The sequence below is a fragment of the Corylus avellana genome, chromosome 2 (genome assembly GCF_965113065.1).
Source record: "Corylus avellana chromosome 2, dhCorAvel1.hap1.2, whole genome shotgun sequence".
NCBI lineage: Eukaryota > Viridiplantae > Streptophyta > Magnoliopsida > Fagales > Betulaceae > Corylus > Corylus avellana.
This window is the reverse complement of record NC_142491.1, coordinates 14345189-14358934: the sequence shown is the minus strand read 5'-3', so window position 1 is coordinate 14358934 and position 13746 is coordinate 14345189. Positions and strand designations below refer to the sequence as shown.

The 13746-nt window shown below is 33.7% G+C and overlaps 1 protein-coding gene across 1 annotated transcript; it reads right to left on the bottom strand.

The window, feature by feature from the left end:
* Nucleotides 1–2901: 2901 nt before the first annotated feature.
* On the bottom strand, nucleotides 2902–3781 carry LOC132167856 (uncharacterized). Its single transcript, XM_088513333.1, has 2 exons — nucleotides 3374–3781; nucleotides 2902–3226 (listed from the first exon to the last, which is right to left on the bottom strand). The coding sequence occupies exons 1-2, from the start codon at nucleotides 3651–3653 to the stop codon at nucleotides 3123–3125; spliced, it is 384 nt and encodes a 127-aa protein (XP_088369459.1). The 5' UTR covers nucleotides 3654–3781; the 3' UTR covers nucleotides 2902–3122.
* Nucleotides 3782–13746: the final 9965 nt, after the last annotated feature.

The window sequence follows — 13746 nt, the reverse complement described above, 5'->3', positions numbered from 1 at the left end:
AGAAGATACAAGCAACAAGAAAGCTGAAAAGCAAAGGTTGCGATTACCTTAGCATTAAGAGGTATTGCATTTTATAGGTATGAAATGGAGTTTGATTTCCCACACATCTCGGATCCCTTATCCCTCAATATCTGCTGTGCAGTTATTTGAGAAGGATAGGGTTTGTTAATTGCTAAAAATAAATCATGTGTTAATTGCTAAAAATAAATCTCTTCAAAATGATCTGATTACATCTAGAAATCACTTGAGTAAATTCTCTAGTGAAACGCTTGATAAAATGTTGCATATTCAAAAGCATTCTAATGATTGATCTGGCTTAAGATTTGATAAAACTGCTTCTTTGTCTTCTAACCGTGCTTCTACTTCAAAGACTATTTTTGTTAAACCAATGAAAGTAGAAGAATTTTCAAGTGAAGAAAAGCAAGTAGTTGCTCCGACTCCTCAAGGTAAGAAAGGTAAGAAAATCTACATTGAGCCTCATGCATCTTACCCTACACCTAGAGTCGTGCATCCTCTTAGGAAATTACATTCTCAAAGGTTTGTCCCTACATGTCATCACTGTGGAAAAGTGGGTCACATTCGACCTCACTGTTTTAATTTGAAACCTTATGTGCATATAAATGAAAATTCCTATTTCAGGAAAGAAAGTGATGGTTTGGTCATAATGATGAGAGAAGTGTTATCTAGGCTAGATAAGTTTGAGTAAAGTCTTAAGTTTAGACCTAAGATTTCTCAAGTTTGGGTTATGAAGGATGATCCCATTCACCCCTTGAGGGGGAGTGGTGATGATCCCACCTTATATTAAGTGAGTCATTTTGCCTATACTTTATCCCTTGTGCACATTTAAGCTTAAATTGAAGTTTTGTTTCACTTTATTTGTGAGGTATATTAGATAACTATATGAGGTTTTAACTAGTCGTATTTTTTTCAAAAAATATTCTTGTTACGTTTTTACTGGTGGTGACATGTGAACAAGGGGCACGTCACTATTCCCTTGTTCACCACCAGTATCCTTTACCACCAGTATATATCCTTATAAAGGATACTGTTCACCACCAGCCTTCACTTAATTTTTTTTTTTTTTTATAATTTTTTAAAGGATAGTGACGTTTTTACTAGTGGTGACGTGTGAACAAGGGGCATGTCACTATCCTCTTTTGTAGTCTTAACAATTACTGTCATTGTGAAGTAGTCACTAAACCACATCACTGACCGGCCATACGGTAATGTTTTTTGAGGTACGCTATAGTGTAGTAAAAATTCAATTTTTAGCCTATAAAAGTTTAAGGGACAAGATGCCACATCATTAAATTTTCATTCTTTTTTTCTTTTTCTTTTTTTTTTTGTTTCTCTCAAAACACACTTAAGGCAAGATTGATGCCACCTAAGAATTTATGGGCTAAAGATGGGCATTTTATTGAGCCCAAAACTTTCTCATGTTTTTTTGCCCAAAAACGTCACTAAAGCCACGTCATTAATCCCATTCATTTTGTAGGAGGATTCTTAGATTCTATAGATTCACTAGATTCTGCATATTCGCAAATATTTAGATTTGGTTCTTCAATTTCAGCACTTAATTAAACAACTATGAGCGGATGCATGTTAGTGTTTTTTTGTTTTATGTTTAAATGTTAATCTTTTCCCAAATTCTTTCAATATTTTGTAGACGAGCAAAGAAATTTTTGGCCTGATGTTGCCACCATAAAAAATAAAAGTCGTTACTGGATTACTGTTTGTTGTTTTATTATTTTATCACAACGGAAAAAATGAAGTTGACAAAATTACGATTCTCATTTTAACCACCCAAACATAAGGGAGAGAAATTTTGGGCAAAAACATACCGGATCCTTTGCGCCATTCTACTTCTTCAATATTCTTCAAACGATATGCATCGAAATTCCAGTGAATGAATATACCTTTCAGCAAAAAGGGTGAATGAAGTAAGAATTTGATTGTAGCATTAATTAGTAAATCTCGCATGAGCAATTTTCTTTAAAGTAATTTTAAATAAAAAAATATACTTTTTTTGGAAAAACTTATATAATATATATTTTATATTTGGCCCTATCCTACCCTATATATGTATGTTGTGCAGTGTTCGAAAGGTAACACAAATGCGAGCAAGACATCGTTTTACGAAATAAATTCAGGTTTCGTGAATTTCTTATTGACAAGATACGCAATGCGTATATATATATATATAAATATGAACTACATGCAATTCATGCTCTTGCCCGCTTCATCTTTTTGTTTTTTTTTTTTTTTATCTTATTCAGTTATTACTATTTTGATGCAAAGAATCAGATATAATATTTGAAGAATATTTTGGGAATAAGATCATGCATAATATTTGAAGATATTTATTTGTGAATTTAATTTGTTTTGTCTCTCAGTTAATTTGTTTAATAGCATATGAAATTGTCAAAAAAAAAAAAACAAAAAACAAAAAACAAAAAACAAAAAAAACAAATAGCATATGAAATTATAAGAATGTTTTAATTAATTTTACAGTATGAAGTTAATATTATTTTTGGGGAATTTTAAACCGGTGTCTCAATTCCTCAAACCGGTACACCTCTTTACCCTTAATCCTGTGCAGTACTGGTAATAATGGGTATTCGTTTTTTTTTTTTTTTTCTTTTTCTTTTCTTTTCTTTTGTTTTTTTTTTAAAAAAATAGAATATATTAAATTACTAGTTATCTTAAAATTTTAAGTTGATAGGAAAATGTAAATTTAATCCTTTAATCATTACTTTAACACTCCCCACGTGTGGGCTTAAACTTCCTTTTAATTATAAGTCAGACCCAACACGTACAATATTTAATTTAGATGGAGTGATTTAAATTACTAGTTATCCTAAAAGGTTAAGCTGATAGAAATAGATAAATTTAATCACATAATCATTACTTTAATAAAAAGTGTGATAGAGATTTTGTTTGGGTGTAAAACCTTTTACAGAAAACATTTTGTTGAAATTTGGATATTTGGGGCAACATCTGTACATTTGGATGGTGTTATATGTAACGTACGTAATCCTAATTATAGAATTAAATTAATATATATGCTATGTGTGCATGCATAATACCAGAGCAATTTAATGAAAAGAAACAAGCGAGCGATACTAACGAGAGTAGATCCATCGTTTCCAAAACACAAGCTGATTTTCACTTGGGAATGCGTTAGGTGTAGAAGCCAAGGCATACAAAGGGGAGACCTTCTCTTTGTCTAGAGCAAGAGCCAAATGTCGATGATTGTAGAGTAAATCCAAAGCAATAGCTGTTGTGTTGTAATAGCGTAAGTACAAAAAATAATAAAAAGAAAATCATAAATAACGGCCTTCAATGGATAGTTAAAGGAGAAGTTGTTAATTACCTAACGTCCGGGTATATATAGCCTTCGTACAAAGTGTAGCACCGCTGACGCCTTTTAGATATTCCAGTGGAGTGAGAGAATAGAGATAGCAAGCCAATTCTTTATAACCACCTTCAATAGCAAGAACAACCGGAAGACGTCCATCCACGTCTCCAATGCTGGCCAAGTGCTTGTTCTTTGTAAGCATGCACTTTGCCATCCGGTAGTTACCAGCAAAAGCTGTCTCAGCTAGAGCTGTCCAACCATCATTATCTTGTATTTCCAAGCTTTCTGTCCACATTTTATCTACCAGCTTCTCCACTAGATCATCATGTCCCGAAGTAACAGCAATGTGAAGAGCTGTCTTGCCCTGAGCTGTGATCTTCTCTTTCAATGCGTTGGGATGCTGCTCAAGGAAGTTCCTTATATAATACCAATAAGCATGTCCACGTTGCACATTCCTAACAAATTCTTTATATTGATCAAAATGCCCATTGTTGTCCCTCCCTGCCAAGTTTCTCTTTGTTGTCATTGAACGAAATGCAAGGAAAGGATGATCTTTCTGTTGATTTTAAATTTCAGAATTAACTAAAAATATACACTATATTTAGAGGCCATCACAATTTTGTACCACCGTACGTATGTATGTACAAGATGAAAGAGATTCATAATACTATGAATATTAAATGCGGAAATAATATAATGAAAAATAAATAAATAGTAGAATTTAAATAAAAGAGACAAAGATTTTACGTGGTTCGGTCAATGACTTATGTCCATAGATAAAGCCCAAAGGGTTACATTATGCTCTTATTGCTTAATTTCTTTCACAATACATGATACTCCTATTTATAGGAGAATTGAGGTAGATAAGTTTGGTAATCAAATCAGAGGAATTTGATTACCATCAAATCTAATTACAATAAAATCAATCGGATTTGATTTATCATCAAATCTTATTATAGAAGATTACAATCAATTACAATGAAATCAAATCTCCTAATATTCTCTATCACAAGAAGCATGCCACGTCAAGACAAGCATCTGCCTATCTAGAACGTCGTCTTTATAACATGCTCAAACTTGGATGGCAGCATCTAATTGTAGAAGTAATATATAAAAGGAACCATCGTTAAATTTTAATAGCTTCTTTAGTGATATATGCTATCCCTCCTTATTCTTCAAACTTGGATGACAGCATCTAAAAAAGACAAAGTTTTTCTCTAATAGGATAGATAAGGTTTGAATAAATTTTATTAAAAAGTTATGTGCATCTTACATACTATTAAAAAAATAAACACGTGTCATTTTTATAGATTGAGTTGAAAGAAGAGTATTCCTTCAACCCAGTTTGAAAGAAAACTATATCCTTATTTATAATTAGAAATATTATTCAAGACAAAAGAAAACTATTATTAGCAATTGTGCTTGCCAGCCACTTTTTAGAAAGAAGGTATTATAGCTGGTTGCCCCAAGCAGTTCAGCAATTAACTCTAGCTACAAAATCTCTTTAATTAAACCATGATAACCCGATTTAACAAAATATATATCTCCTCTTTTATTTTCTTCAGTACTGCACGGAGCTGTACGAAGCCTTGTGAATAATCTGTGACGGGGAAAACTTTCTTACAGGCAATGATTTTGGGGAGCGTTTCCACAATTATGATTTCCTCCAGCTTTTTCTTGAATTGTGAAAAAAATAAAAATAAAAAAAAATCTTAGGAGCTATAACAGTTACATTTTTACTAGCTTTTTACATTTTTATTAATTCGTTGTTGTCATACAGATTTTAATCTTATTATCCAATTAAAATGTTTAGGCATATGCATTGTTCAGAGAGAGAAATAAAGGTGGAGAGACACCTGTGTTAATATTGTTGGGCATGTTACACTCTTCTGCCAAAGTATTCCGAGCAATATTTGTAGAATTAATCTCCTCAATCTCATGAGTAACTGTGTCTGGCCCAGAAGAATTTTGAATAACCTGTAAAGCCACGAAATCTGTCACAACAGCTTCATCATCTTCTTGCTTAAGAGGTTCAATGGTGGATTCAACAGTGTTCCAAAGATCTTGAGCCATCATATAGGATTTTACCCGATCACTTCAGTCCAAATAATTATTCGTCTCAAGAAATGTTGAGACAGCCTTTCTATAATTTCCACGTTTAATCTGTCATTACATCCAAATGCTGTTAGGAGCATGGTGAAATATAGATATTAAGAATTTCTTCATGGACTCCTCTAAACTACTACGTTCACACTATCAGTATCAACATTATTACCATTGTATCAAATTGTATCAACATTACCATCACAACTGGTGTTTATTTACTCTTGTGGTGGAATTTATTGGTTATTACAATGGATTTGATAGGCCTTTTAAGTGTTTAGGGTCGGTGTTAGAGCATCTTCAGCAGATGTTCTAAATGGCTCATAATGATTATATTTAACTATTATTAGCCATTTTACTCATCCAGTAGAGTAGCCATATATAATAGTCATTTGGCTACCATTTTGCTACCATCAGCTTTCACGTATGAAAGTTTATTGTAGCACATTGAATGAAATAAAATAATGAGAACTTTACTTTTTTTATTATTTCTCCTCTCTCTCCCTTCTTCTAGAAACATGACCATCTTCAATTCATTTGAACAATATAATATTCATTTAATTATATTATAAGGCTATTTTTGTCATTTTACTTTTGAATTGACAAAAATACTCTTACAATATAATTAACTCGATATTATCGGTTCAAATGAATTAGAGAGGATCCTAATTCCTCCTCCTTGAGAGTCTCTCTCTTACAGAAGCCCACACTCACTCCTCAACATCAAATGAGACGAAGCATAGGAAAAGCACTCCCTTTGCTGAACCCCATAAACTTTACCAAAGCCACCAAATGCCGTCAACTTCTTTCTCTCCTTTTTCGTTGCCCTGGGCCTCAATCAGAACTCAAGAAAAAGAAAGAGAAAAAGCAAAGAAAACACCCAAGAGAAAATCAAAGACTTCAAAGTGCCAGTTGAGCTTCGCATTCCGACTGAATCCTCCATAAAAAATGAAATTTGTGATGTAAAAGATAAAACCCATTAACAGGAACACCGCAGAGACAGGGATTGAGAGAAATGTTTGTCACTTCATTGGAGATTTGGGGGTGGAAGACGAGCTCGGAGACAGAAACAATGTAACACCTTGGTCCTATATTGAAAAGATGGGAAAAAGTTTACGTAGAGTAAGGGGTTTATAAAGATAGTTATGGGTGTTAAGTCCTACATTGCGTAGTTAGTAGGTAAGACTGGACTTTATAATGAATGTTAGGAAAGCTCTAAATTGATTAGTCATTTTGGGATGATAGCGCAGATGTAGATAGCGCGCTTTTCCTAGTTTGTTACGAATAGAGCCTGATGCAAGTTCTTTCTCTCGGTTTGGAAGACAAAAGGAGGGAAAAGGGCATTTGGGTGAGTAGTGGAAACAGAAATGAGTACACAAAGATTAGAAAAATAATATTTAAAGAAAATATAGTTAAATAGATTATTGTTGGAGTCTGTCTTGAAAAGAAGCAAACAGATAAAAAAAGTGAAAAAAGAAATTTATTTTGAGTAGCTAAAATAGTTATCAGCTATAAAAAATATTACTAGTAAAGAGTTTGATAGAGATATTGTCAATTGGGTGGTAGTTTGAAAGGTATGTGACCTTAACCCTTTTTGTTTTGATTTTACTAAGGGTAGCTTCGTCATTGGGAGAAACATTGATAGTGTTTTGGTAGTTTGAGAGAACATTATCAATTGAGTGGTAGTTTGACAGGATACGTGAATTTTTCCTAATTATATAATATATTATATAATAGTTGCTACAATATTTCATAGGATCAAATATTTATTGATAAAGTTTAAAACTACTCCTAGGTTGCCTTTTGTTTTGTCGTAAATCTATTTGTCAAAGTCTATTGTTAATAAAAGACGTTGTCTTGAAAGTTACTAGTATTTTTAGTCTTTGATTGGAACACTTGGAATGGCAATGCAGCCTTTCACTCACAAAGCCTGTGGGTCCAAATGCTAAATTGGTAGGGCACACGGACCCTCCGAATAAAGCCAAACCCGAACCGAAATCATCATAGGAGTGCCACTGAAGGAAAGAAAACCCGGAACCCCCTTTCAACAACTACATTAACAACACTAAAATGATCTTAAAAATATTTGATTTTTTTAGCTCATATTGACAATTATTTGTATTATTGTGTAATTTTATGAATAAAAACCTTCCTCCTCTGGTGGGCCTTCTAATGACGCATTCCCTAATTTGCAAGAAGAGCTCCCATTAGAAGGCAACTTGAAGCTATTCCTTGTTGGAAATAATTTTGGATGGTGCACAAATACTCATTGATACAAGATAATTACAATAAGAAAATTAACAATAAAATAAATAAAATACAAGAGATGAAAAGTAGAGTACGGAAAGATCTCACAATGCTATAGAATCACGCAAGAGCGTTGTCTTTAAAGGTTGATTCGTGCCTCCCGGAGTGTATAACTCGGTGCGATCGGATCCTTTGACACGCAACCTCTCAGGATTAGACTATAGCGTCTACCTTCGTTAAGGACGCACTTCCAATAACGAAGACTAGTAGAACAACCCTTTTATCAAAATAGATGGAGGACTTAAAAATAAAGGGATCATATAATATATAGTTTTATAGCTTGAAATATATTTTTCTGAATGTGTTTTACAACACCGTATATTTCTCATAAAAGGTGATCTTATATATAGACATAAGTGCTGAAAAAGCTTTTTAATATCATAAAGAAGTTCTAATGACCAAACGGTCATAACGGTAAAAAAAAAAAAACTACAACTATAAAACTTGGTTCTCAAAATCCCATAAAAGCTTGATAACTCCAAAGGTCATAAACGGTAAAAAATAAATAATTGGGTTAATGACCAAATGGTCATAACATCAAAACTGGAAAAATTTGTTAATGCTTCAAATGATTTCCATAAAAGCTTGGCAATTAATTCCAACGGTCAAAACCGTAAAACTGAATAAAAACTCATAATATCAAATCATAAAATGTTTTCAAACAAATGTTTGTAACATATATTACAGCAATCCCCCACATGTTACAAACATTAAAACATAGGAGATTGAAAGTATGCATCGATGTAGTTCCCAAAGGTTTTAACCGCACCTAGGATAAATAAGTAGGAACTTAATGAATCGTGGTAGAGTTAGACTCTTTTAACCAAATCTACAAGTTAATCAAACTTATCACCCACATAACTTTCTCCAAAAACAAAAAATTAAATCAAATCAAATAAACAAAAGTCAAATAAAATCAAATAAAGAAAATTGATTTCATCATTCTCGTATGCGAATTGTATACCACAAACTTTTATAGTATTTGACTTCTCATAAGTTTAAATACTATTGTTATGATACTAATCAAAATATTTGTGCACAAATTCTCATTGATATAAAATAATTACAATATTCCTTACATCAACAAATTAATACCCATATAGAGTAACTATACAACAAATATAAAAATAAAAAATAAAAATCAACCTAAAAACCTTTAATTCTAAGAAATGACACATTTACTGGTTCACAAAAGAAAGAAAACTTAAACTCAAACAATACACTTCCTAAACAAAACCCTAAATTACAAAATAATGCTATAAATTCCTCTTGTATCACTCTTGTACGTGTCCCTCTAACAAAGACGTGGCTCTTAAAATCATCATTGACCTTGTAATTAATCATTATTAAATTTTGATCAAATAGTACCTGATTTTAAAAACCACCTCATTTTTTTAGGGACACAAAAAAAAAAACTTGTAAAATTACTCTAACATAATAGAATCTAGTCATGCAACTGATCATAGTTCATCACACTTCTTTTTCCAAAAGACAACCATCCAGGTCCAACCACTTACTCAACCATGATTTAAAAGTAATATAGTATTTGTTAGTTCATATATATCATAATTAATGCAAATTTGAACAATAAAAAGATCCTGTTAGGCATAATTAATAATGAATAATATTTTACTATTCATTATTGAAAAATGAATAACTTTAAAATGTCAGAATATTGAATCAGAAAAAGGAGATTTGGTGGTGTTGATCACTTCGCCGGATACAATTAATTAATAAATATGACTTTTAACGACAAAGCAAAATTCGTTACTAATGGGGAAACCATGATCGCTGCTAATTAAATATGGATCACTGTTTTAACCGCAGACTTTGAGCAAAGAGACCATCTTTGTGACCAAAAATTATCACTAATAATCTAACGGCAAGTATTCTCTCAACAACTGTAAAGGCGAGAGGATAATTAGCGATAATAAAAGTTCGTTGTTAATGTTCAGAGTATTTACCAATGGCTAAGAATTACATGGACCAAAATCTCATATAATTTTAAGAAAATTCTAGATTAATCTCAAAACATGGAATTTAGTCTATTTTTAGGCATCAAAACGCTTGAAAAAAACACCTACTAAAAATGTGACGTTTTGAGAAATGTTATTTTGCCTCTTAGCATACTCAGCTCATATAGCATGCTCAATCAATTTACCTTTGTAATTTTTTTTTTTTCTTTATAATAATTAAAATTGATCAAATGGTGAATTGAGCATGTAATATCGACCAGTATGCTGGAAGAATACTGAGAGAACATAAAATACCATTTCTCTAATATTTATTAGCGACAAATACCGTTAATTTGGTTGCTAATTATGCTAAAGTCTTTAGTGACAACCGTAGTCACACTAATATGAATATATTCAGAGTATCAAAATGATGTTATCCTGTGATGACTTGTGAGTAGTAAAAACGAGTATATACAAAATGTTTGAAGATGAATTAAAAGTAAATCATTACTTACTGATCACTTTGGAAGAGCTGATGATCTCCTTACTCTTGTCCTCACTCTTCACCCGATAGAGCAACAAGGCTTGGCAGAACAGCAAGACTTCTTTTATTCTTCCGTTTCTAAGCTTAACTCAGACAACGGGGCTAGAGACAATCAATAGAGAATATAAAGGGAAATCAAGGGGAGCCATTTATGCTTGCCTCTTGCTCGGGGCAAGAATCACTACTTTTTCTTTAGGAGTTAATTTGCTTGTGTCGGAGACCGACGAATTCTTTGTATCTTTTCTGGTTTTACTTTTTCCTCTTTATAATATAAAAAATGCTGTGCTGTGCTGTGGATATTAATTTTTTTTACTAAGAGATTGGTACCAAAAGGGTTATCAATCACGTGGGGTTTTGTTTGGGTTGTTATAACCGCTTGGCTGAGCGGGCTAAGCTGTCCAATAGGTTGGCTGATTAATTGGGTTCGAGTAGTGGTATAAAAGGTCCAATTCATTGTAAGAAAGCATTCATTCAGACTATTATCTCAATTGCAAACCATAAACTACCAATAATCTCGTTTGTAATCGTAGCTTAGCAGTACTCTCATAGGAAGGAATTCAATAAGCACGAAGTGATCCTTATATGTAGTTGGGAATAAAAATACTCGAAGTTGAGTTGAAGTAGGAATTCAGGTCTAAATAATTCTCGGTACTCTCAAGCCAAGTTGAAATAGGATACCTAATTCAGGTCTGACTATACTTTTCTGCCATAAATAGGAGTAATGTTACAAGTCCCTCTTGTATCCTTCTTGAGTCTCTCTAAGAATAATGTGGCTATTAGCTTGTGATTAATCATTATTAGATTTTGATCAAATGATGATTTTAATAGTCATATCGTTCTTTGAGAGACTCAAGAGGGATTTATAGAATTACTCCATAAATATGCCCTACACTACGTATAAACCTGAGACTTTCAGTCTTATACTTTGTGCATTACATTGTTCTTCTCCAAAAAACTAACTTAAGTATCAAAGTTTCTTCCATATAAATAACGGATCTTTTGACGTCCTTACCATTTTACAGCACCTCGAAGAACATGCAATTCACACCGTCCAAAAACGGCTCTAACATATGTAATTCTTGTTTTCCTTCCAATTTCAATATACATCCATTGAAATCCACTATCATTCATTCTAAATCTCCATACATTTTCATCAATTTCTTACAAATGCTCTCTCAAATCTTGAATCTATAACTGGTGTGTTACAGAAGATGTGAGGAAGGAAGCTAGCTTGTGGGGGTGAAAATAGCTACTATTTCTAAGTCAGTAATTTTTTCTTGTAAGAAAATATAAAGAAAAATAATATACCTAATTAACCTAAGCCTATTAGCTTAAGTTTTTGAGCTAGTGTGGAATCCAAATATGTATATTAATATACTCTTTGATGGCTTATGATCTCTTTGATCATAAGTGATCAAAGAGTATATTAATATATACTCTTTTATGTATTAATATATAAAAACCTCTTTGATCGCTTATGATCTCCTAACATCCCCCTCTCCCACATTGTATAAAATAAATAAATTAAATGTCACGTTGTTGCACAGAAAAAAAGGATGGGTTGAGCTGTTCCATATTAGTATGTTCTTTTTTAAAAAAAATCTGCTCAAATGAAACATAGTGGACCAAAGGTTGATCGACCCTACCAGTCTCCTTTAAAAAATCTGCTCACTTGGTAGAACCTTCATAAAAAGTAAAGATTCATGTGAATAATTAACGCTTGTACAGAAATGTTCCAGGTCTTTTATGTTTTCTTCTCGTTGAGGCTATAAATTTAAAGACTACTCTTCCGCCGGGGGAGGGGGCATCAAGTGAAGAAAGCCTTCAGACTCCTCTGGTGTACCACTTCAGACCCCAACAATTCGTACATACTGTTAAAATAACAGGCTCAAAAAGGTCCGATAAATCCTGTGGAGTTATCAGATAAACTGAATATTGTATTTTTGTGTGTCTAGAACTGTATACAATGAGGCCTATTTATAGTTGAATAAGGCCAGACAGAATAGGAAATACAATCACGGAATTAATGTACAATATTACAGAATAATATCAATGTATATACAGGGAAAGTATATCAATCAGCAATTATGGTGATTATCAGAATATAATCAGAATATATTCTGATTATATTCTAACATCCCCCCTCAAACTCAAGGTGGTAATGTAGATGCCAACTTGAGTTTGGAAACAAGATCAGGGAACCGTCCAGGTGGATGTGTTTTGGTGAACACATCGGCCAACTGATCAGCGGAAGCAATGGGACAGAGACGAAGAGTTCCCTGTAAAAGATGATGGCGCACAAAATGACAGTCGATCTCAATGTGTTTAGTACGTTCATGAAATACATCATTATGCGCAATTTGAATCGCACTTCGATTGTCACAAAAGATAGGAGAATTTGAGGTCTGAGAAACACCCATATCATGTAGGAGCCAGCGAAGTCAGAGGAGCTCAGAAGTGGTGTCAGCAAGGGCACGATACTCAGCTTCGGTGCTGGAGCGGGCAACAACAGATTGTTTCTTGCTACGCCAAGAGATGAGAGAATCACCAAGTAAGAAACAATAACCCGTGGTGGAACGACGATCAGTGGGATCACCTGCCCAATCAGCATCTGAATATACATGTAAGTCTAATGATGAGTGAGAAGAGAAATGCAAACCATGAAACAAGGTGCCCTTCACGTAACGAAGGATGCGAAGAACAGCCGCATAATGAACTGAGCGTGGCGCTGTCATAAACTGACTAACAAGGTGGACTGCATAGGCAAGATCCGGTCGTGTCACAGTAAGATAGATGAGACTGCCAACTATCTGTCGATAGAGAGTGGCATCAGAAAGTAGCTCACCATCAGTGGCACGAAGTTTGACATTTGTCTCTAGAGGACTATCAACAATTTTGCAGTCAGTAAGGCCAGCTCGTGAGAGGAGATCTGAAGCATACTTGGCTTGAGAGAGATAGTAACCATTTGGATCAGAAGACACTTCCAATCCAAGAAAGTAGCTGAGAAAACCCAAATCCTTCATCTCAAATTGTTGGCTCAAAAACTGTTGAAGGTTACGAATACCAACAGTATCATCTCCAGTAATAATCATATCATCAACATATAGTAAGAGGAGAATGAGACCAGCCTCAGATCGCCGGATAAAAAGAGCAGAGTCATAGGGGCTAGAAACAAACCCAATCTGCGCAATAGTGGAACTGAATTTGGCAAACCAAGCCCTTGGAGCCTGTTTCAGACCGTACAATGCCCGGCGAAGTCGGCAAACCTTGTGTGGCAGATGATCGTACCCAGGAGGAGGCTGCATATAAACTTCTTCACTAAGATCACCATTAAGGAACGCGTTTTTCACATCCATTTGAAAAAGATCCCAACGACGCACAGAAGCCACAGCAAGGAGTGATCGAACAGAAGTAAGACGAGCCACTGGTGCAAAAGTCTCCTCATAGTCAATACCATACTCCTGATTGAACCCCTTTGC